The 24,828-nt window shown below is 41.0% G+C and overlaps 1 protein-coding gene across 5 annotated transcripts in view; it reads left to right on the plus strand.

Annotated features, from left to right (window-relative positions):
- The window catches only part of grm1a (glutamate receptor, metabotropic 1a), a 49,533-nt gene extending 24,711 nt beyond the window's left edge, over positions 1-24,822 (plus strand). For 2 of the 5 annotated variants that reach the window (XM_031837553.1, XM_031837555.1), the window contains exons 4-11: positions 6,380-6,615; positions 6,888-6,896; positions 7,201-7,212; positions 9,686-9,932; positions 12,476-12,644; positions 13,387-13,513; positions 20,067-20,997; positions 22,304-24,822. In XM_031837553.1, the coding sequence (XP_031693413.1) occupies positions 6,380-6,615; positions 6,888-6,896; positions 7,201-7,212; positions 9,686-9,932; positions 12,476-12,644; positions 13,387-13,513; positions 20,067-20,997; positions 22,304-23,120 (2,548 nt within the window). In that variant the 3' untranslated portion in view covers positions 23,121-24,822. The remainder of the gene's footprint in view (positions 1-6,379; positions 6,616-6,887; positions 6,897-7,200; positions 7,213-9,685; positions 9,933-12,475; positions 12,645-13,386; positions 13,514-20,066; positions 20,998-22,303) is intronic. The other 3 variants (XM_031837556.1, XM_020496952.2, XM_020496953.2) reach the window with 3 other exon arrangements.
- The last annotated feature ends 6 nt before the right edge of the window (positions 24,823-24,828 follow it).

Below are 24,828 nucleotides of genomic sequence, written 5' to 3' on the forward strand. Positions count from 1 at the left end.
TTGATGCATGTGGTAATTTGGCCTTAAGTATATTTCTCTAGGAAAACAGTTGAATTTGATAGCAATTTACTGGAATAACAGGGAAGGAATATGCTAGAAATGATGCTGCCTCCAGTAATTAAACTAGCCTAGCTGTGGTGTGGTGGGAGTAATATTAATCCCATATGGAAACGATATAGAAGAAACAAACAATATTCTTATGTGTTCTACCTGGAACTTCTAAGTAATACATATGGCAGCAAATACACATAACAGATGAATACAAAAATAATAATGAAAATATAATTACAATATTGTATGGCAGAGGAAGATCATTTTTTACAAGCTAATAAGTAATCGAATATCTGATAAGATCATTTATGTTTTTCTGTATGTTAGTGGTGTATTTGTGTGTGTTTTTACAACGACCTTTACAGAGAACATACACTTTTATTATAATTTTAATTGATGACTCATATAAGTAATATATGTTGTCTCAAATATGTCACACCATATCTAAACTCAGCAAAATAATAAACGTCCCTTTTTCAGGACCCTGTCTTTCAAAGATATTTCGTAAAAATCCAAATGACTTCACATATCTTCATTGTAAAGGATTTAAGCACTGTTTCCCATGCTTTTTCAATGACCCATAAACAATTAATGAACATACACCTGTGGAATGGTTGTTACTAACAGCTTACAGACGGTAGGCAAATAAGGTCACAGTTATGACAACTTAGGACACTAAAGAGGCTTTTCTACTGCCTCTGAAAAACACCAAAAGAAAGATGCCCAGGGTCCCTGCTCATCTGCGTGAATGTCCCTTAGGCATGCTGTAAGGAGGCATGAGGACTGTAGATGTGGCCATGGCAATAAATTGCAACGTCCGTACTGTGAGACGCCTAAGACAGCGCTACAGGGAGACAGGACGGACAGCTGATCATCCTCGCAGTGACAGACCACGTGTAACAACACCTGCACAGGATCGGTACATCCGAACATCACCCCTGCGGGACAGGTACAGGATGGCAAAAACAACTGCCCGAGTTACACCAGGAACGCACAATCCCTCTATCAGTGCTCAGACTGTCCGCAATAGGCTGAGAGAGGCTGGACTGAGGGCTTGTAAGCCTGTTGTAAAGCAGGTCCTCACCAGACATCACCGGCAACAACGTCGCCTATGGGCACAAATCCACCGTCGCTAGACCAGACAGGACTGGAAAAAAGTGGAGGGTCCGTCATGGTCTGGGGCGGTGTGTCACAGCATCATCGAACTGAGCTTGTTGTCATTGCAGGCAATCTCAGCGCTGTGCGTTACAGGGACGACATCCTCCTCCCTCATGTGGTACCCTTCCTGCAGGCTCATCCTGACATGACCCTCCAGCATGATAATGCCACCAGCCATACTGCTCGTTCTGTGCGGGATTTCCTGTCAGTGTTCTGCCATGGCCAGCAAAGAGAAATGTCTGAGAACTTCCACATTTGAAGGCAGGTAGCCTAGTGGTTAGAGCGTTGGACTAGTTACCGAAAGGTTGCAAGATCGAATCCCCGAGCTGACAAGGTAAAAATCTGTCGTTCTGCCCATGAACAAGGCAGTTAACCCACTGTTTCTTGGCTGTTAAATTTCTTGGCTGAAAATAATAATTTGTTCTCAACTGACTTGCCTAGTTAAATAAAGATTTAAAAAACATCTCACAGCAAGAACTGCCAAATCTGGTGCAGTCCATGAGGAGGAGATGTAATGCAGCTGGTGGCCACACCAGATATTGACTTTTACTTTTGACCCCCCCATTATTCCATTTCTGTTAGTCACATGTTTGTGGAACTTGTTCAGTTTCTGTCTCAGTTGTTGAATCTTGTTTTGTTCATACACATACAGTATTTACACATGTTAAGTTTGCTGAAAATAAACGCAGTTGACAGTGAGAGGACGTTTACTTTTTTGCTGAGTTTATGTAGGAAAATTACCACAAACATGTATTCGATTGTGTTTGTCACATAAGTCATATAAGTTACCACAAATACCTCACTGACATATAAAGCAAAACACACAAAATCTTACCAGATACTTCTTAGATTTTTGTACAAATCATCTTCTCCTGCCATACAAGATTCTTATGAAATGTTCATCATTCTTTTCCATATAAGATAGCAGTGGTATGTGTTTGATAGTATTAGTATAGCTGTGGTGGGTCTGTGTTTTCATGAATATTGGATAAAAATACCATTAACAGTATTCATGATACATGAACTCATGAAACTTAGGTAGGTATGAATTCAATCAAATTTGGCCTCCATTGGTTTGACTGTTTTGATGAGATATTTAAACTAAGTAGATATAGCACAGCAGGATCCAGCGACGGCATGAAGAGAGAGGGAGAGAGTGTCATTTTTTCTTTATCGCAAACTCCGATGTGAAAACAGCAATGCATGTCTACCTTGGCAACAACTCATAAATTATTCATTGAGATGTTAAATAAATGCTCCACACACACACACCAAACCCAATCTCTCTCTCTCTCTCTCTCTCTCTCTCTCTCTCTCTGCCATAGCCTGCTGTTGCAGTTCTCCACGTCTGTGGGGACAAATATTGGAGGTCCGTATATAACACTGTATCAAATTTAGAACATCAAATGCCGTCAGCTACCTTGGGTCAGGGAATGGACTAGACTAGTGATAGGGAGGGGGGGGGGGCGGGCACAGGGAACAATAATTATGTTGTTGTTGTGATTGTGAATATTTGATGGGTGGAAGAGTGACAGTGGTTTGGGATTTGAGCATAAATGCACATAGAGTGCACACACCCACACAGCCTCAGAGGCAAATGTGACTGTGACAAATCAGATGCATGTCTCTGGCCTAAACTCAATTAAGACAGAGGAAGTTATGATTCTGTTTGGCTAACCTTTCTAAAAAAAAAAACTTTTAAAAAAACCACCCAGAATTCAGAGGTTTGTCAGTGGAGGATTATTTAGTGGCATCACCTTAACTGAGCTCGAGAAAGCAGGAAACATTTTCCTGTGTCTTTGACAAGTGCTAAAAAAACCACTTTAAAATGTTCAAGCAGTCCACAACATCACTCTTTATATGCTTCATATCCCTTGGATTTCACAGTTTCTCTCAGACCTCTTTTAAAATGGCAGAACATAACACACACCAACCTGCTCTCAGAGCATTTCGTATTATTCTGTACGTATTCCCGAAGGCTCCATTTAGTATGATACGTTTCGTTTGGTATGGGTACATAAGAGAGATTGTTACTTCAGGCAAACGTCTACACTCTAAAAATTAGGAGTTCAACAACGGTTTTTCCAGAACCTTTGAAGAACCTTAAGGTTCTTGGCACTGAAAATTGCCCCCTAAAGGTACTTCCAAGAACCCCGTAGGAGGTGGGGTTCATCGAGGAACCTCCTTAGTTGGTGGGGGTTCTTGCAGGAACCTAACTGCCCAACTAAAACATTTGAAGGTAGCAGGTGCAGGAACTTAACTGAAAAATGTAAAGATCTCCTGAATTTAAAATAAGGTTTGTCCCTTGCATGATCTAGATTGATATTGTTTTATGATGATACCATCTATATTTTCATATTTGTGCAAATATTTCTAAAATAGAAAATGGACACCGTTCAAAGGATATCAATCAACAAATAGGTAAAAATATGGAGGCTATCAGAATATGTTGAAGGCTAGATGTATTGGGTGCAGATGACTGATCTGGTCACTTTTGTGTCTGGGTCTGCAGGTTTACACACAAGGAGGCATATGAAGGTATGTCAATTGGTATTGGTATGTTATGCTGACCAGATTTACCATCCTCCTCCCTTACCTCTTCAATGAATATCCCATAGGCCGTCATTGAATTTTTTAATTTTTTTTATAAATATATATTTTTTTACCTTTTATTTAACTAGGCAAGTCAGTTAAGAACAAATTCTTATTTTCAATGATGGCCTAGGAACAGTGGGTTAACTGCCTGTTCAGGGACAGAACGACAGATTTGTACCTTGTCAGCTGGGGATTTGAACTTGCAACCTTCCGGTTCCTAGTCCAACGTTCTAACCACTGACTTGCCTAGTTAAATAAAGGTAAAAAAAAAATATATAAAAAAATATTATTAATAATAATAAAAATAATAATAGGGGAGTGGGGGTAGTTAAAAAATGTACCCCAAAATAACTTAATGTGAAGTTTCAATGTGAAGGACCACTAAGGTGTAACGCTCAATGAGTGAATAGGTGTGGAGTCAGGCGCAGAGAGCAAAGGATGCGGGAAAAACACGCTTTAATGTCCAGAAATAATCACAGGAACAAAAATAGTATACCAAACCAGGTATAACTACAGAACAAAAATACCCTATCGTGAAAAATAAAAGGACAGCGAGAAACCCAAATGAAAACACTAACCACTCTAACACATACAGATGAACAAGCCCGCACAAACAGAAGTTTGCTGAACGAACTTAAATAACCCCACCCTAACAACCAAACAAGGAACAGGTGAAACCAATTAGACAAAACCAAACGAACACAGAACAAAGGATCGGTGGCAGCTAGTAGACCGGCGACGACGACCGCCGAGTGCCACCCGAACAAGAAGGGGAGTCACCTTCGGTAATATTCGTGACAAAAGAATACTCCAGGAACCTTTTCTTTTTAGAGTGTAGCAACCCAAAGTTTGCAAGTTTGAATCTCATCATGGACAACTTTAGAATTTAAACAACTTACTACTTTTTTTGCTACTTTGCAACTACTTCGCTTGTTAACTAACCCTTCCCCTAACCCTTTAACCTAACTCCTAAACTTAACACTAACCTTAACCCTAACCTGGCTAATGTTAGCCAGTTAGCTAACGTTAGCCACCTAGCTAGAATTTGTAACATATCATATGTTTTGCAAGTTCGTAACATATTGTACGTTTGACAAAATCATAACATATTGTACGTTTTGCAATTTTCTAACATATTTTACATTTGCTAATTCCTAACATATAATACGAATTGGAATTTGTAGCATATCATACGAATTGTAATTTGTAACATATCATACAAATTCTATTTTGTAACATGTCATAAAAATTGTAATTTGTAACATATCATATGAAACTTGTGATGGAAATCCACAACTTAATACATACCATACGAAATGTAATTGATACTAAATGGAGTGTCTCGGATTTACTTACATAATAATATGAAATGCTCTGAGACCAGGTTGCACACACACACACACACACACACACACACCCTCACATATGCTCTTGCCCATCAGAATATCCCTTCTGCGTGTGGTAATTGGCTACTGGCTCAATTACTCTCTAATTGGAGGGTAGCTGTCAACTGTACAGATATTCAAGGCTGCTGCATCCAGAGAAGCACAGCATAGAAGCTCTGTATATCAACTCGTTTATTTTCTTTGTCTCTGTCTCTAGTCTTTCTTGTTCATCCCTCTAAGGGTCTCCAGGCTTCAAATGCATGTCTAAATGAGCTTAGTTTAATGGGGATTCTGACACAGAGGGGAAGGAAAACCAACAAGGCGATTGGTGGACTGTAAGTAGAGTTGAAAATGAAGACGGAGGTATAGGAGGACGGGCTCATTGTAGTGGCTGGAATGGAATAAACAAGACCTTCCTCCTATAGCTCCTCCCACTAGCATCCACGGATCCACATAGAGATGGAGATAGTAGTGGAGAGAGACCTTGGGAACATTCAGTGGTCACAGAGCTCACGCTAAGGGGCTAAAGATCCCTATAGATTCCATAGAAACTATGGTAGACTTAAAGGCCACTGCCTATTACCTTGAAGAACAAAGGAGCAGATCTTTGCAGTGGGATTTGATTGTTGGGAAGGATATGACATAGGACCACAATGGAAATAAGTCATATATGTGTTTGTGTTTACCATAGACGTTCTTAATAAAGTGCATCATTTTGTATGTGTACGTTGTTTTAAATGATCCAATAAACTAAACAAAAAAAAAGAACTGCTACTATGTTCTGCTACTCTTTTGTCCACTCCTCTCTTCGTGTGGCCTGGTCTGAAAGAACGCTGTCAATGAGGGTAACAAGACAGTGAGACGATTCTAACTGGCTGACATCCTTGTTGGTTGGATACAGGTTACCTCCCATCTTCCAATAGTTCTATCAGATCAGTGTGCAGCTAGAATGCACTAACACTATTGCCACGGCTAGCAGAACGCCCAAGTGTCACTGGATGAATGTCTGAACTCCTGCTCATGAGTTAATGGGGAAATGTAACACAGACAATTATTTAGTCAATCATTTTGTTTTTCCATTTGTAATGAACGTTTTTTTCTTCAGAATGAACTTGCTCTTGTTTTGATCAACCTCCCAATACAAATACAGTTCATTATCTGTGTGCTCAGTATTTTCTCTCTCTCTCTAGTGATGGATGGGCAGATCGAGATGAGGTGGTGGAGGGGTACGAACAGGAAGCTGAAGGTGGGATCACCATGAAGCTGCAGTCAGAGGAAGTAAAGTCATTTGATGACTACTTCCTGAAGCTGCGTTTGGACACCAACACACGGAACCCGTGGTTCCCAGAGTTCTGGCAGTACCGCTTCCAGTGCCGGCTGGCCGGACATCAACAGGAGATTAAGAAATACAAGAAAGTCTGCTCCGGTGAGAACGACTAATTAACTACACTAGGCTACCCAGAGCCATGAGGACTGAGCAGGGGTTAGGTTGGGAATCAACAAAAGCAATGGGAAGAAAAAATATATACAATCATCAGATAAAGATCATACAGTATTTTCTATTGTAATAATACATGATAAGATAGGCCGAGGACAAATTAATAGTGTTAATGTTTTGAACATAGGCTAGCAATGGTATGATAATATATTGTCTCCTTTTTTTCCTTTCCAAATACTCTCTCTGCTTACGAACAAAAGGTGATCTAGGTAAATTGAGTTGTTGCCCCGCCAATGATTAACATAGTGATTTACATTTAACACCTGAAATGATGCTTGATAGGCATGCGTTCAAACATTTTGTAAGAAAAAACTATTTTAAGTACTGATGTTATTGTGAGTGTATTCACGTCAACATGAAGGTATTACACGTGTACTACTGTGTAATACCTCACTATCTTAAGACTTGAGTAAACCAAAATAGCTTGATCCAAGCATTCAAAACATGACAAAATTGCAGAGCAGTGTAATGTAGCTATAATTTATGTTATTGTGTTATTTTCTCTTCTTAAAGATCTCCAAGGTGGTAAGTGTATATTTCGAGATTAAAGAGATGCTGACTTTACCTGCACCTGCACTGTACTGTATAAGCACTTCACTTTGGCAAGACTTGTAGAGTTTGACTGGTGCTAGCTCTGAGGATTATGTTGGCATGTTGTACTACCACTAGACCAGTGAAATAAATAGAATGATCCAAATTGGCTGCTGTGCTCAGAGAAAGCCTGGGGTAGGGTCAAATCAGTCAAACTCTAATGCATAAACTCTTGGGTTGTTTAAAAAAAAAAGTACTGCAATGTGAAGAGAGAACAAGGAAGAATGAGTCACTGAAACACCCTGTTCAGTAGAACACCACTGTATGAGAGAGATGTGTTCTATATACGGTGCCTTGCAAAAGTATTCATCCCACTTGGCGTTTTTCCCATTTTGTTCCATTACAACCTGTATTTTACATAGATTTTTATTTGGATTTCATGTAATGGACAAACACACAATAGTCCAAATTGATGAAGGGAAAGGTGAAAAATTACTTGTTTCAAAAAATTCAAAAGACAAAACATACAATTCAAAACATAGAAGCGGTGCGTATTCACCCCCTTTACTATGAAGCCTCTAAATAAGATCTGGTGCAGATCTTGAGGGAAACCTGTTTCAGTCTTCTAGAGATTTGACACTGGGACAGAGGTTCACCTTCCAGCAGGACAATGACCCTAAGCATACTGCTAAAGCAACACTCGAGTGGTTTAAGGGGAATGTCGTGGAAATTTCCTCTATTTACCAAATCATGAGCGCAAACCACACACAAGTCAGAGTTAGTTATCAAAGTCCATCTTTAATTATATCAGCTCTATCACAATCCTGTGACTCTCAGATAAATTCAGTGTCTCCCCCTGAATTCTCTGAGAGCCCCCTTACAATGCAACTGAGTTCCTTTTAATAGCAAAAACACACATAGTCAGACAGCATAGACATAATTCATCGTTCAGCTTTGTCTCCTTTCCCAAACCCCAGAACCATAAACCAAATCCTCCATATCAACAGGCATTTATCAAATTGTCATTTAGATACAACCAACTCAAAATATAACCTCCTGGACAAATTCACGGAGAGGAGGGTGAGGCTATAGGTTAAGATAGAAACAACATAAAAGGGAGCATAGAATGATTCCAGACACTGCAACATTCCTTTCCCCACCATGGGAAAGGTAGAGAGTGAAAGATATGTTTACACATGATGACACTTTGACCTCTCCCCTCTCAGCGGCCCATGCAACTTAGTTTTGACATAGAACAGATAACTGCAACCTCACCACAGAATTACACAGAAATACCATTCTGATGAGAAGTAACTTACACACATTTGATGAATATTAAACATCTTACAAATGTTACCAACAAATTCTGATCCTTCCACGACAGGAAACATTTATAATGTCTTGGAATGGCCTAGTCAAAGCCCAGACCTCAATCCAATTGAGAATCTATTGTATGACTTAAAGGTTGCTGTACACCAGCAGAACCAAGCGAACTTGAAGGAGCTGGAGCAGTTTTGCCTTGAAGAATGGGCTAGATGTGCCAAGTTTATAGAGACATAACCCAAGAGATTTGCAGCTATAATTTGCAACTGCAAAAGGTGGCTCTACAAAGTTTTGAATAGTTATGCACGCTCAAGTTCTGTTTTTTTGTCTTATTTCTTGTTTGTTTCATCCCAAAAATATTTTGCATCATCAAAGTGCATGTTGTCTAAATCAAATCATACAAACCCCCCAAAAGTCCATTTTAATTTCATGTTGTAATGCAACAAAATAGGAAAAATGCCAAGGGGGGTGAATGCTTTCGCAAACCACTGTAGATTATCCCCTCTGCTGACTATCTGCATGATCACCACAGACAAAAGACGGCCTTTTTCTGAATGTATTGAGAAACAATGGGAAAAGAAGGAGAGAAAATGTATGAGATTTAAGCCGTTATAAGAAGAAAACAAATATGGAGTGGCACCTCAGGTACGGTATGATAGAAGGGGGAATGAATATCTCTTTAAAAAAAATCCCTATTAGTGCTATGGTTGCCTTATTCCCAGTGCTTGACAATGCTTTCAGCTGGCTAACCAAAAATGCTTGTTACACAATATGGTGTCCACAGACTTTACTGTTGCTTCCTCAAGATTCCTCCATCTTCTGTATCCTTTTGGGGGAAAATTAATAAGCTTCTGGACACCTTATTGTGATCTACGGTATAGTGTGTGCCAGTTATTTTGTGCTGCAAAAGAGAGATGTTTTTTAATCAAATTATAGTTCCAAACTCAGTTGTTTATCGGTTGAGTGAGAAGGAAGTTGTACAATTCTCTTGCCGTACAATATTATGTGTGCCTACATTTACACATTGATATGGCACTGTAAGTCCAGCACAAACAAACAAAACGGCCACAGTCCTTAGAAAAACATCATCAACCAATTCCAAACCACCATTTTGACATTCTGGTAATTTCCCACTAATCCCCAGGCAATGAGAGTCTTCATGAGAACTACGTCCAGGACAGTAAGATGGGCTTCGTCATCAATGCTATCTATGCCATGGCCCACGGCCTCCATGACATGCACAGTGAGCTGTGCCCTGGCCAGCCAGGCCTGTGTGAGGCCATGGACCCCATTGACGGCAGCAAGCTGCTGGAGTACCTGCTCAAGACCACCTTCAGAGGGGTGTCAGGGGAGGATGTGTACTTCGACGAGAACGGGGACACTCCTGGCAGGTGAGGAGCGAGATGGGGAGGGGACGAGGAGGGGGGGGGGAGGGGGCAGAATGTTGAGATGGAGAATTGTTGTTGAGCAGATTTTGTGTAATAAAAACCATGAGCTGGCACACACCCAGAGAAAATTATTTAGTGAAGAGGTGCTGACTAACGGAGAATAAACTGGAAGCTATAAAAACAAATGGTTTTTTTTACCCAAAAATTACTGGGAGGTTATACAGTGGCTTACGAAAGTATTCACCCCCCTTGGCATTTTTCCTATTTTGTTGCCTTAGAACCTGGAATTAAAATTTATTTGTGGGTGGTTTGTATCATTTAATGCAAAATATTTTTTATTGTGACACAAACAAGAAATAAGACAAAATAACTGAAAACTTGAGTGTGCATCACTATTCATCCCCCCAAAGTCAATACTTTGTAGAGCCACCTTTTGCAGCAATTACAGCTGCAAGTCTCTTGGTATGTCTCTATAAGCTTGGTACATCTAGCCACTGAGATTTTTGCCCATTCTTCAAGGCAAAACTGCTCCAGCTCCTTCATTTTGTGTGGGTTTCGCTGGTGTATAGCAATCTTTAAGTCATACCACAGATTCTCAATTGGATTGAGGTCTGGGCTTTGACTAGACAATTCCAAGACATTAAAATGTTTCCCCTTAAACCACTCAAGTGTTGCTTTAGCAGTATGCTTAGGGTCATTGTCCTGCTGGAAGGTGAACCTCCATCCCAGTCTCAAATCTCTGGAAGACTGAAACAAGTTTCCCTCAAGAATTTCCCTGTATTTAGCGCCATCCATTATTCCTTCAATTCTGACCAGGTTTCCAGTCCCTGCTGATGAAAACTTCCCCACAGCATGATGCTGCCACCACCAAGCTTCACTGTGGGGATGGTGTTCTCGGGTGATGAGAGGTGTTGGGTTTGCGCCAGACATAGGGTTTTCCTTGATGGCCTAAAAACAACATTTTAGTCTCATCTGACCAGAGTACCTCTTCCCCATGTTTGGGAGTCTCCCACATGCCTTTTGGCGAACACCAAACATGTTTACTTATTTTTTTCTTTAGGAAATAGATTTTTTTCTGGTCACTCTTCCATAAAGCCCAGCTCTGTGGAGTGTGCGGCTTAAAGTGGTCCTCTGGACAGATACTCCAATCTCTGCTGTGGAGCTTTGCAGCTCCTTCAGGGTTATCTTTGGTCTCTTTGTTGCCTCTCTGGTTAATGCTCTCCTTGCCTGGTCCATGAGTTCTGGTGGGCAGCCCTCTCTTGGCAGGTTTGTTGTGGTGCCAAATTCTTTCAATTTTGTAAAATAATGAATTTAATGGTGCTCTGTGGGATGTTGAAAGTGTCTGATATTTTTTTATAACCCAACCCTGATCTGTACTTCTCCACAACTTTGTCCCTGACCTGTTTGGATAGCTCCTTGGTCTTCATGGTGCCGCTTGCTTGGTGTAGTCACTTGCTTGGTGGTGCCCCTTGCTTAGTGGTGTTGCAGACTTTGGGGCCTTTCAGAAAAGGTGTATATATACTGAGATTATGTGACAGATCATGTGACACTTAGATTGCACACAGGTTGACTTTATTTAACTAATTATGTGACTACTGAAGGTAATTGGTTGCACCATATCTTATTTAGAGGCTTCATTGCAAAGGGGGTGAATACATATTTACTCACCACTTTTCCAGTTTTTTTAATGAACATTTTTAAGTAATTTTTTTCAATTCACTTCACCAATTTGTGGTATTTTGTGTATGTCCATTACATGAAATTCCAATAAAAATACATTTAAATTACAGGTTGTAATGCAACAAAATAGGAAAAACGCCAAGTGGGATGAATACTTTCACAAGGCACTGTAGATATGAAGTGTGCGAGCGACTCTGAGCAGATTTTGTTTGAAATGACTATGAACACACATGCATGGGCATACATACACATACTGTACATGTACACACACAAACACACACACACATACACAGAGCATGTGGAATCATAATCATAATGGGCTGCGACTGGAACAGATTAAATGCATCCGTGTGCTGCAGCAGTCATTTCTACTTACAGCGTGTGCAGTCAGTCCTCTCAGTGTCACAAATCAAATCTATCCCTGACAGACAGGTGAAAAATAGCCCCAGTCACCTGTTATTCAGCCAGAGGTCACGGCTAGTACTCAGACATGCTACCACAATCACAATAGATCTAGATTCTGTGCCCTGGTAAGTGTCTTTATATGAAAAACGTCTAACTATATTGAATGTAAGATGTTGAAGTAATTTTGGATGAAGGGGTCTGCTCTAAGCAAGGGACTTGTTATCATTAAGATAACTGCTTCTTATTGACTTTTTCTTTCTCCCTTTATCTCCATTTCTTGACCTTGCTCTGTTTTTCTCTCGCTCTCCCATAATCTCTCTCTGTGCCTCTCCCCCTCTTTCACCCCCTCCACTCATCTCCCACCTATCTCCTCTCCCCCTCTTTTACCCCCTCCATCCATCTCCCACCTATCTCTTTAACTGTCTTGCACCACTTCACCCTATCTCCTCTCCCCCTCTCAGGTATGACATCATGAACCTGCAGAGTGTTGGTGACGGTAGCTATGACTACCAGCAGGTGGGCTCGTGGCACGAGGGCATCCTGAACATCGATGACTGGAAGCTGTGGATGAACAACAGCGACATGGTCCGTTCCGTCTGCAGTGAGCCCTGCTCCAGGGGACAGATCAAGGTACAGACACAACTGGGCCAAACCAGTCTAAACCAGGCTGGACCAGGCTGGATTAGGAAAGGTCCTGAACCAGTCCATCAGGAATTCCCAGGACCCAGTTTCATAGAGAACTGCTCTGTCTGTGTTTCCGCTCTGATGCTTTTGTTTAATTTGAACTAAGTTATCTCTGTAAATTGATCCCTAGTCCAGGAATGTATGTGCAGATTTCATCCCTGGTTGAAAAGGGTTGATTTTCATTGTGTTTTAACATAATGTTGTGGAGCCTTCAGTATCTTGAAGAAACACCTTGAGTCTCTCCAACCAGGGCCAGTATTATTCAGCCTGGCCAATATCCCCCATAGGGTGCATATAGACTCTCCTGTCTGCTTTAGCGGGGCCTTCTAACACTTTGTTTACTGCCCTGTGCTGTGCATCACCCTGTTTTGCATATCACACCGCTGAGAACATCCACTTTAGGAACAGGATAATGTAAATGCAATGGAGCTTGTCTTTTGGAATATCACTAAGGGAAAACTTTTACACCATAGGTTCTTATAATATGCACCAGAATTGACTAATTTGTTTTAGCGAAGGGTGGAGCGAAGGGCCTAAAAATGCCCCATCAAAGCCATATTAGATGCTAATTACCCATCTTTATATCTGATTGGGGTTGGTACTGTGTGGGTGTGGGGTTGTGGTTTGTTATTGTTTTGACTGTAAGCTTGTGACTTCTGGTGTTGACCCCTGACCTCTGTGTGATCAGGTGATCAGGAAGGGTGAGGTGAGCTGCTGCTGGATCTGCACCACCTGTAAGGACAATGAGATCCTCCGGGATGAGTTCACCTGTCAGGCCTGTGACCTGGGCTGGTGGCCCGATGATGATCTGGAAGGTAACTTACTAACAGGACACGATCTATCTATGTGCCATGATGACTGACTACTGCCTCTACCTGGCTGTAGCTCCCCCAGCTCGTACTCCCTCTAATCCTACCATCTCTAACCTGCATGTCTGCCCCCCTGCCCTCATCTCCTCCAACACCCACCTCACTAGTCTCCCAATCCACCATCACACACTGACAGTTTTCCCCCAAGTTTTTTTGTAAACTCAGTCCCCAACACTCTGCAACCTGCTCCCTGCTTTGTTCTCCCTGTGAAGGGACTGCAAATATCTGTCTATTCTTCCCCATTCCTTACTAATGTTCTGATATCTATGGCCTTTTATTCTCTTTGTGCCACCAAAAGACATGACTCTCTGCGCCATATACTATGTTATTCCTCTATATTAATTTAGGAGTGGCCTAAATCGTTACCGCCACTCCAAAAAGTATGATACATTTAAATATATATATTTAAATATATATATAAATGTATATATATATAAATGTATATATATATATATATATATATATAAATATATATATATATATATATATAAATATATATATATAAATGTATATATATATATATATATATATATATAAATATATAAATGTATATATATATATATATATATATATATATATATAAATGTATATATATATATAAATGTATATATATATATAAATATATAAATGTATATATATATATATATATATAAATGTATATATATATATATAAATATATAAATGTATATATATATATATATATATATATATATAAATGTATATATATATATATATATAAGTGTATATATATATATATATATATATATAAATGTATATATATATATATATATATAAATGTATATATATATATATATATAAATGTATATATATATATATAAATGTATATATATATATATAAATATATATAAATATATATAAATACAGTGCCTTGCGAAAGTATTCGGCCCCCTTGAACTTTGCGACCTTTTGCCACATTTCAGGCTTCAAACATAAAGATATAAAACTGTATTTTTTTGTGAAGAATCAACAACAAGTGGGACACAATCATGAAGTGGAACGACATTTATTGGATATTTCAAACTTTTTTAACAAATCAAAAACTGAAAAATTGGGCGTGCAAAATTATTCAGCCCCTTTACTTTCAGTGCAGCAAACTCTCTCCAGAAGTTCAGTGAGGATCTCTGAATGATCCAATGTTGACCTAAATGACTAATGATGATGAATACAATCCACCTGTGTGTAATCAAGTCTCCGAGTAATGCACCTGCACTGTGATAGTCTCAGAGGTCCGTTAAAAGCGCAGAGAGCATCATGAAGAACAAGGAACACACCAGGCAGGTCCGAGATACCTTTGTGAAGAAGTTTAAAGCCGGATTTGGATACAAAAAGATTTCCCAAGCTTTAAACATCCCAAGGAGCACTGTGCAAGCGATAATATTGAAATGTAAGGAGTATCAGACCACTGCAAATCTACCAAGACCTGGCTGTCCCTCTAAACTTTCAGCTCATACAAGGAGAAGACTGATCAGAGATGCAGCCAAGAGGCCCATGATCACTCCTGATGAACTGCAGAGATCTACAGCTGAGGTGGGAGACTCTGTCCATAGGACAACAATCAGTCGTATATTGCACAAATCTGGCCTTTATGGAAGAGTGGCAAGAAGAAAGCCATTTCTTAAAGATATCCATAAAAAGTGTTGTTTAAAGTTTGCCACAAGCCACCTGGGAGACACACCAAACATGTGGAAGAAGGTGCTCTGGTCAGATGAAACCAAAATTGAACTTTTTGGCAACAATGCAAAACGTTATGTTTGGCGTAAAAGCAACACAGCTCATCACCCTGAACACACCATCCCCACTGTCAAACATGGTGGTGGCAGTATCATGGTTTGGGCCTGCTTTTCTTCAGCAGGGACAGGGAAGATGGTTAAAATTGATGGGAAGATGGATGGAGCCAAATACAGGACCATTCTGGAAGAAAACCTGATGGAGTCTGCAAAAGACCTGAGACTGGGACGGAGATTTGTCTTCCAACAAGACAATGATCCAAAACATAAAGCAAAATCTACAATGGAATGGTTAAAAAATAAACATATCCAGGTGTTAGAATGGCTAAGTCAAAGTCCAGACCTGAATCCAATCGAGAATCTGTGGAAAGAACTGAAAACTGCTGTTCACAAATGCTCTCCATCCAACCTCACTGAGCTCGAGCTGTTTTGCAAGGAGGAATGGGAAAACAATTCAGTCTCTCGATGTGCAAAACTGATAGAGACATACCCCACGCGACTTACAGCTGTAATCGCAGCAAAAGGTGGCGCTACAAAGTATTCACTTAAGGGGGCTGAATAATTTTGCACGCCCAATTTTTCAGTTTTTGATTTGTTAAAAAAGTTTTAAATATCCAATAAATGTCGTTCCACTTCATGATTGTGTCCCACTTGTTGTTGATTCTTCACAAACAAATACAGTTTTATAACTTTATGTTTGAAGCCTGAAATGTGGCAAAAGGTCGCAAAGTTCAAGGGGGCAGAATACTTTCGCAAGGCACTGTATATATATATATATATATATATATATATATATATATATATATATATATATATATATATATATATATATATATATATATATATATATATATAAATATATATATATATATAAATATATATATATATGATATTTCTGCCAAGATCCACTTTTAAAGGGATAGTGCCAGATTTAAGAAATTAAGCCCTTTTTCTACTTAGCCAGAGTCAAATGAACTCATGGATGCAGTTTGAATTAAGTTGCTAACTAGCATTAGCGCAATGACTGAAAGTCTGTGGGACAGCTAGCATGGTACCATAGACTTCCAGGCATTGTGCTAATGCTAGTTTGCAATGGCTCACAAAACTACCTTCAACTTCATTCAAACTGTTCATTTGACTCTGGGTAAGTAGAAAAAAAGGCTTGATTGCCAAAATCTCACCCTAACCCAGTGACATTTCTTCAACATATATTTGTAGCAAAACAGAGTGAGCAGTGGTGCAAATGATAGCAACAAGCACACAACCAACACTCCCTACAATGCAGTTCAGTTATATTTCAGATGGTGTCAACATAACATTTTCAATAATTTTCTTTTTAAAAGTCACTAGAACTGACCTTCTTACCGTTGTTCTATAAAAAAAAATCCCCCTCCCCACTGCTACCTTTGCCACCTCTGCTGAAAATATTCCTAGAGAAAACACTGACTCTGCCTTCCCCAACTCTCCTTTCATCTCACTTCCTGCTCTCTCATCTGCTTTCAGTCTCTCTGTCTTACCTTCCCCCTCTCAGGTGCCACCCCTTCTCTTCTCATATCTCTCTCTCTCACTCCACTGTCATCCTGTTTTCTCATTGTTGCCATGACCAAGGTTCCCTCAAATTTTTCGGGGCACTGAGCAAATTGTAGGTCTTGTGAGCAGAAACTTTGAATGGTGTGAGAGATTTGTGCAACTTCCCACGTGCGTTTATAGTGAACACTGAGGCTGTACCCTTACAGTTTTAGACAGTAGCCAATAGGCTATTGTGGCTATCTGATCATAATGTAGGCCTACCAACAGAACCAATGGAGCAAATCCCATAACATGCACATGGAAATAACTTTTGATGTATATGATAAAGCCTACAGTAGCCTATACGTGTTGTTCAAGAAACCACTTTACAAAATGAAATTAATTATTATTACCCCCTCTGCCTATTGGCTTATTTGCATAATCAAGCCTTTCTCAAAATACAACACTGCCCATTTAATTAAAACAAGCTTTTCAAAGACCGCTTGAAATGGAGCCTACACGTTTTGTGCTCTTGTTGGAAGCAGTAACTCCACATTGCTGACCTATACTGATCTATAATTAGACTAATAACTCGCTAACTAGCAAATAATATCAACAAACATTAACATGCTCCGATCTGATCTGAAAAGCGCATTCACTCTCGGGTGATTGAAAGACCGCTCATGGGCTACCCCAGCCAATAGAATTCTAATCTGTTTCGCTGTGGCTCTGCCTTCAACACAATCACAGAGTCAATCTTGCAAAGTTAGATTTTCTTTGGTTTGATGCAATGAAAAGGGGCAGGTATAATGTTGATTCGATAACAGAAAAAAACGTTGATCCATATAGTGCAAACTAATGGGGCGAACTCAGTGGATTTCGGTCTCTTGCGTCTCTGCGCAGTATAGAGGACAGCGATTCGAGCAGAGTTGAGCTCTCCTTCCTTCTCCCTGTCAGGTGAAAAATCACATTAGCTCATTGAGAGCCCGTTAGTAGATTTCCAACAGTTTGTTGTCAGTGATTCAATTCCACTCTTTCCTATGATTCCCTATGCATGTCTGGGAATATCAATACCGCTGTCATTCCAGGTTACTGGGGAAAACAGTTTTACACCAGTGTTCAGAGAAGGGAAGGTGTTGTGCACTTGAGGAGCGAGAAGAGAGTGAGTCTATTCAAAATATTCACAAAAAATGTACGTTTAATTGAAGTAAAATTATTTATTTATTTTTAAGTGAAAATAAATAAATAAATATTTTTCTCCGAAACATATGTGCCACAATTATTGGCACCCCTAGAAATTCTTATGAGTAAAATCTAATTTAAGTATATTGCCATTCATATTTTATGTTTTCAAGTTCACCTGAGTGATTAGGAACACTTAAGTGGTGAGCCATGACTTCCTGTTTCACTGGAGTATAAATATGAGGTGACACACAGGCCAAGTTCCCATAGTCATCCATCACTATGGGAAAGACCCGAGAATACAGTAGTGATGTGAGGCAAAAGGTTATTGAGCTGCACAAATCAGGAAATGGCTCTGGTTGAAAATGCCCATTTCCATTATTAGGGCAATAATTAAGAAGTTTAAAGCAACTGAAGAGGTTAACAATCTACCTGGAAGAGGACGTGTGTCTATATTGACCCCACGCACAGTTTGAGTGGCCAAAAAATCTACAAGGATCACAGCTAGAGAATTGCAGACGTTAGTTGGGTCTTGGGGTCGGAAAGTCTACAAAACTACAATCAGACACCACCTACATAACCACACGTTGTTTGGGAGGGTTGCCATAAAAAAACATTTGCTGTCATCAAACAATGAACTCAAGTGCCTACAGTTTGCCAAATGTTACTGGAACTTTCAATGGGACTGAATTCTATGGTCAGGTGAGACCAAAATAGAGCTTTTTGGAAACAAACACCAGAGGTGGGTTTGGCGTAGGCAGAAAGATAGTCATGCAGAAAAGTACCTCATCCCCACTGTGAAGTCTGGTGGTGGATCTTTGATGTTGTGTGGCTGTTTTTCTTCCAAAGGCCCTGGGCAACTTGTTAGGATACATGGTATCATGGACTCCATCAAGTACCAGCAGATATTAAATCAAAACCTGACTGCCTGTGCTAGGAAGCTTAAACTGGGCTGTGGTTGGATCTTCCAGCAGCACAATGATCCAAAGCACACCTCAAAATCAATACAAAAATGGTTCCCTGATCACAGAATCAAGGTTTTGCCATGGCCATCCCAGTCCCCTGGCCTAAACCCCATAGAAAACCTGTGGGGTGAGCTGAAGAGGAGAGTCCACAAGCGTGGACCTGGGAATCTGAAGGATCTGGAGAGATTCTGTATGGAGGAATGGTCTCAGATCCCTTGCCATGTGTTCTCCAACCTCATTACGCATCCCTTGGCCAAGGGAAGTTGCACAAAGTATTGAGTGAAGGGGTGCCAATAATTGTGGCACAAATATAGTTGAGAAAAATCTTTGTTTTATGATAAGAATGTATTTTTTCTTTAAATTATTTTACTTCAAGTAAAGGTTCAATTTTTGTGAATATTTTGTTTGAAAGACCAAGAGGATGAGCAATAAAGATTTTTTTCACAGCCTGTTTTGCTCATATTTACCAAGGGTGCCAGTATTAGTGGAGGGCACTGTATATCCAGATGAGATTTTGCATTAAGTTAGCTAACTAGTAAATCTATACATGTGATTTGGTTTATGAGGGCTAAATGATGCTGGTTGTGATGGCATAGACGTAGGCAGGCATTGCCTGTGGTGGCACTGACAGTAATGCTATTAGCTAGGAGCGCTGTGTAATTCAGGGGTTTTAAGATGAGTCTGGGGATGTCACTTTTCTCTCATTAAGCCCTTGCGAGTCTAAGTGTGTGTCAGATGACAAATCACCACCAATGCGACATGATGGACAGCCACACACACACAGAAACAGACACACACAGAGACACTTTACACTGCAGCATAAGCATGCTGACAGATTTGGAGCATGTGTATGTGTGTGTTCCTGAGTAATTTTAGGCCATCTTTGAAGGGCTATGATCTTCCCTATGTACCTCTTGACTTCCCACATTTCTAAATCTGTTCACTAGTCCCCTGCCTTCATCTACTCTCCCTCTCTTCAGTACACCCATGTTCCCCTCTTTTCCATTTATAGTCCTTCCTACCTTTCCACAATTTACATGCTTCAATGATTATATAGGCAACAATAGCATCTCTCCTTTCCTCTGTCCTCTGCAGGTTGTGTGCCCCTGCCGCTGAAGTACCTGGACTGGTCAGATGTGGAGTCCATCGTGGCGGTGTGTTTGTCCTGCGTGGGCATCCTGGTCACCCTCTGGGTAACCTTAATCTTCATGTTGTACCGCGACACGCCCGTGGTCAAGTCATCCAGCCGCGAGCTGTGTTACATCATCCTGGTGGGCGTCTTACTGGGATACATCTGCCCCTTCACCTTGATCGCCCATCCCACCGTGACATCCTGCTACCTGCAGCGCCTCCTAGTGGGCCTCTCGGCTGCCATGTGCTACTCCGCTCTGGTCACCAAAACCAACCGCATCGCGCGCATCCTGGCCGGCAGCAAGAAGAAGATTTGCACCAAGAAGCCCCGCTTCATGTCGGCCTGGGCCCAAGTAGTCATCTCCTTCTTCCTCATCAGCCTGCAGCTCATCTTGGAGATAACCCTGATCATCCTGGAGCCGCCCATGCCCATCAAGTACTACCCCAGCATCCGTGAGGTCTACCTCATCTGCAACACCAGCACGGTGGGAATGGTGGCGCCGCTGGGTTACAACGGCCTGCTCATCATGAGCTGCACCTACTACGCCTTCAAGACGCGCAACGTCCCGGCCAACTTCAACGAGGCCAAGTACATTGCCTTCACCATGTACACCACCTGTATCATCTGGTTGGCCTTCGTGCCCATCTACTTCGGCTCCAACTACAAGATCATCACCACGTCCTTTTCCGTGAGCCTGAGCGTCACCGTGGCGCTGGGGTGCATGTTCTCGCCCAAGATGTACATCATCATCGCCAAGCCAGAGAGGAACGTGAGGAGTGCCTTCACCACGTCCGATGTAGTCAGGATGCATGTGGGAGACGGCAAGGCGGCTCAGCAGAGCAAGAGCATTCTCAACATGTTCCGTAGGAAGAAGAACGAAAACGGAAGCACCAAGTGAGTAACCTTCAGTGATGTTCAGAACTCAGGGTCTAGAGATGAGGGCATATAGAAGGATAGAATAGGGCCTGCACACTCGTTTGGATCCAAAAGTAGTCTTGTGACTACAATAAACGTGTGTTTCAGAGAATTAGAGTTTGTATGCCCTATTCTGTCATTCTACTGTTTTTTCTGTCCAAATATGATGAATTATGAGTTGTGCTTGACTACACACTTCCTTGGTAGATATAAGCCAATCAAAAACAAAATATGATAGATCATCAGATTCACAGATTTAATCCTGAGAAAGTACATATTGATTTACCTCAGAACTGGTCATATCTTCAAAGCTAGTCAGATTGCAAGATTAGCACAGAATAATGGGAGCGTATATTTCATGTATGTATCCTAATAGGTGTTCCACAGCAAAAAACACTGACAGTGTCTAAAGTAAGGATTGAGATGGGGGATGAGAGAATGTTGTCTTTGAGTGTTGTCTCTCACCCTTGCTCCAATATGTCCCACTTAATCTCTTCCAATGGACAGAGGTTGACTGACAGGCTCATGTTTAGACACGGGCTTGGCAAACTCCTGTCCTTGAGGTCTGCAGTGTCTTTGGAAAATAATGTCTCAGTAGTTAGTAGGAGGAGGGTCGACTAATCTTTCTTCATAGCTCCAGACTGGTTGGCGATTACAAGGTATGCATGACTGCCAATAGACACTGCAGCCTTCAAGGGAAGAAGATGTGCACACCCCTGGTTTAGGTGATTTAGGTTTATCCTGAATTGTCCTCACATTTATCCCAGTTCGAAGCATGAAACCCTCTTTGTCTCCCTCACTAATCACATAAGAGAGACAAACCTAACCTGTCCTGCTATGCACAGCGCTAAAGCCTTGTGTTATTTCCTTGTGTCAGACAGTACAGGCACCAGAAACATTTTACAGTGCATGTTGCCCATCTCAGCTTGATAAACACTTACTTTAGATAAACAGGTCTACATTTGGTGGATGGTTCAAAGTACTTTGAATTAAGCCATCTATGGTTCATAATGCTGTTCAAACAGCACATTATGAAATTATGAAATACAAAGTATTTAGTTACTGTAAATTCCAAGATTAGTCAATGCAATCCCACTTGGAGCTCAGACATGAACCACATCACTGCTGCCTGTTAATAATGTTGTTAAAATGTCTTGAGCGTATTTTAACATGCGTAGAGAAATGTTGAAATGCGGCTGTTCTGTCCTATTGTGCTCTGTGTTGTTGACTAACCCTTCCCCCGAGTTGTCTCTGTTAGTAACGGCAGTCTTTATCTCGTTCATAGTTCTAATGGCAAGTCTGTGTCATGGTCTGAACCAGGTGCAAGACACCCTCAGAGGGGGGGGAATGTGTGGCACAGACTGTCTGTGCATGTGAGGAAACAGGAAGCCGGCTCGAATCAGACGGCGGTCATCAGGCCCCTAACTAATGCCCCCGTCGACCCCCACAGCTGCGACCCACACCACCAACAACACAGCCCTGGCACAGACCCCCACCTCCCCCACCCCGGCACCTCGGCTCTGTACAACCTGGCGGAGGAGGAGGACGAGGAAGCACGCCCTCTTTGGATTGCCCCCCACTCCCACTCTGGAACACTCCACGGGAAGGATTCGGAGGAGCCACCCTCTTATTCTCACTTAACCACCAAGCCCTTGCAGGGGGTGATGGTGGACACGCACAGCTCCAATATCCCTGGATTTAACGACACAATGGGTGCCTCTGGCACCCAGGCCAGCTCCACCAACCAACCGCTAGGCTTCACCTTCTCTCAGCTTTCCTGCCCCCTGCAAGGTGGGGCTTCTTTTGGAGGGGAAGACCTCATCTCACCCCTGGAGGGGGCTGAGGGTGAGGCACTGGACCTCCTACACAGCTACACAGAGGAGGATGACGAGGAGGAGGGAGAAGAGGAGCTGGCTCAGAGTAAGCTGACCCTGGAGGACTCCTTGGCTCTGTCTCCCCCCTCCCCCTTTCGGGACTCAGTGCATTCTGCCGGGTCGGTTCCCGGCTCCCCCATCTCTGAGTCGGCCCTCTGCAGCCCCCCGAGCTCTGCCTACTCCTCCATCATCCTCCAGGACTTCAGACGGAGCTCCTCCACGCTGTGAGAGCCACCAGGCACTGGCACACACGCACACACACGCACACACCATGTTACTAAGATGTAACATCAACGATTTGATCATTGATTTGCTTATTTATTTATACATTGCTCCATTTGCTCTGTCATTTGCTTCTTGGATTATATTACAATACATTTTATGTCATGGGGGAGTTGAAGTGAGAGAAAATTAAAATAAATGGAATAGTCCAGTAGCAATCATGTTTCTCAAGGGCTGTGAGTCCCCACCAACCTTTCTGCAAACTTTGAGACTGGGATCAGTGCCAAAACTACCCGGCTCTTGTGCCAAATGGATTAAGCAAGCTGGCAATCACAATGAAGGCTTTAGCTATATGATTTTGTTTTGCATTTAAATAGCCTATGAGACAAATGGAGGGAATGCTGTGTATAAGGTGCTTGGATCTTATCCTATGATTTCGGTGAGATACAGGGACCAAGATCCCACAATGCACTTCCTGTTTGGTCCAACACTGTGCCTGTGCAGTTGAGCTCATATTATTATGTGTAGCAGACACTGCTGGATCAAAAGACTCTCTTTGCCTTTTTTCATAAAGACTTAGTCCTCAATAAGAAGTACTCTTCTCAGCTTACCAGTACCTTTACTACTAACCTCATTGCAGTTCAAACAGTTACTCTCTGATAAGAAACAAACTCTGTCTATGAACCGCAGGGTAGGCTACAGTATAGTATATAAGCAGTATTATGTGTCTCAGACAATGCATACAGGGCCCCAAGGTACTGTAACATAATATGATGGAGATTGAAGATGAGGTATTTGCCCTGTATGCAATACTTTGCAACATGGTTTTTATTGTGTCAATCAAATGAGTTTTCCAGTTCTCTGCATTCATGTTTACTGATAAGGCATCTTCAGGAGATTCTGAGATTGTGTACAGTATTTTACATTACGAGTTGGGCTTGATTGTAGGCGACTGTGATGTGATGACATTATACGTTTGAACACATTCTATGAAATCCTGAGACATGTTTGGTTCACACAGGATGCTATGAAGATCAGATTCTGTTTTCCATACTGTGTGTGTGATGCTATTTTTAAAAAATGTTTTCTGAGGTCGCCGTGTCATTGTAATGGAAATATACTTGTGTATGTTTTCAAAGTTTGTAATATTGTTAAGCCATCTCTCATTTTTTTCCACACGGATGGTATGTTTGTAATATCAGTAAATGTTTATATATTTAGAATGTGAAACTATTTATACGTTTTAAAACTCGTCTTACAGATGCTTGTGGAAGAGCTGTGTTGGCATTGATTTAGGGCAACTTTTCAAGTCAGCCGTATCCTCTTGAAAATATTCAGTTGTAAAGCATACCAATGGATAGTAGCTTCTTGTGGTAAGATTATATGCGCTTCAATCTAGTTTAGATTTTGTATTATAAAATTGCAGTTGCATTGGTTTACTTGATCATACGCTTCTTAGTACTTTATAAGAATGCAACTCCAAAGTATAAAAACACATATACAGTATGTATAGTTCTATAGTATTGTAATTGTTATTACAAAATGTTCTATTTAGTCTATTAGTGTAAGTTGTTTGACGATTTTAACATTTCTTAAATGTAAAGTAACAGAAGGATCACGTTTTACAAGGTCACAGCTAGAATGAGATAGGCCTACATGTTTTTGGCAAGGTGAAAAAATGCTGTAAAATAAAAACCTTTTATAGTAAGATGAC

Source organism: Oncorhynchus kisutch, linkage group LG12 (genome assembly GCF_002021735.2).
Source record: "Oncorhynchus kisutch isolate 150728-3 linkage group LG12, Okis_V2, whole genome shotgun sequence".
Classification (NCBI taxonomy): domain Eukaryota; kingdom Metazoa; phylum Chordata; class Actinopteri; order Salmoniformes; family Salmonidae; genus Oncorhynchus; species Oncorhynchus kisutch.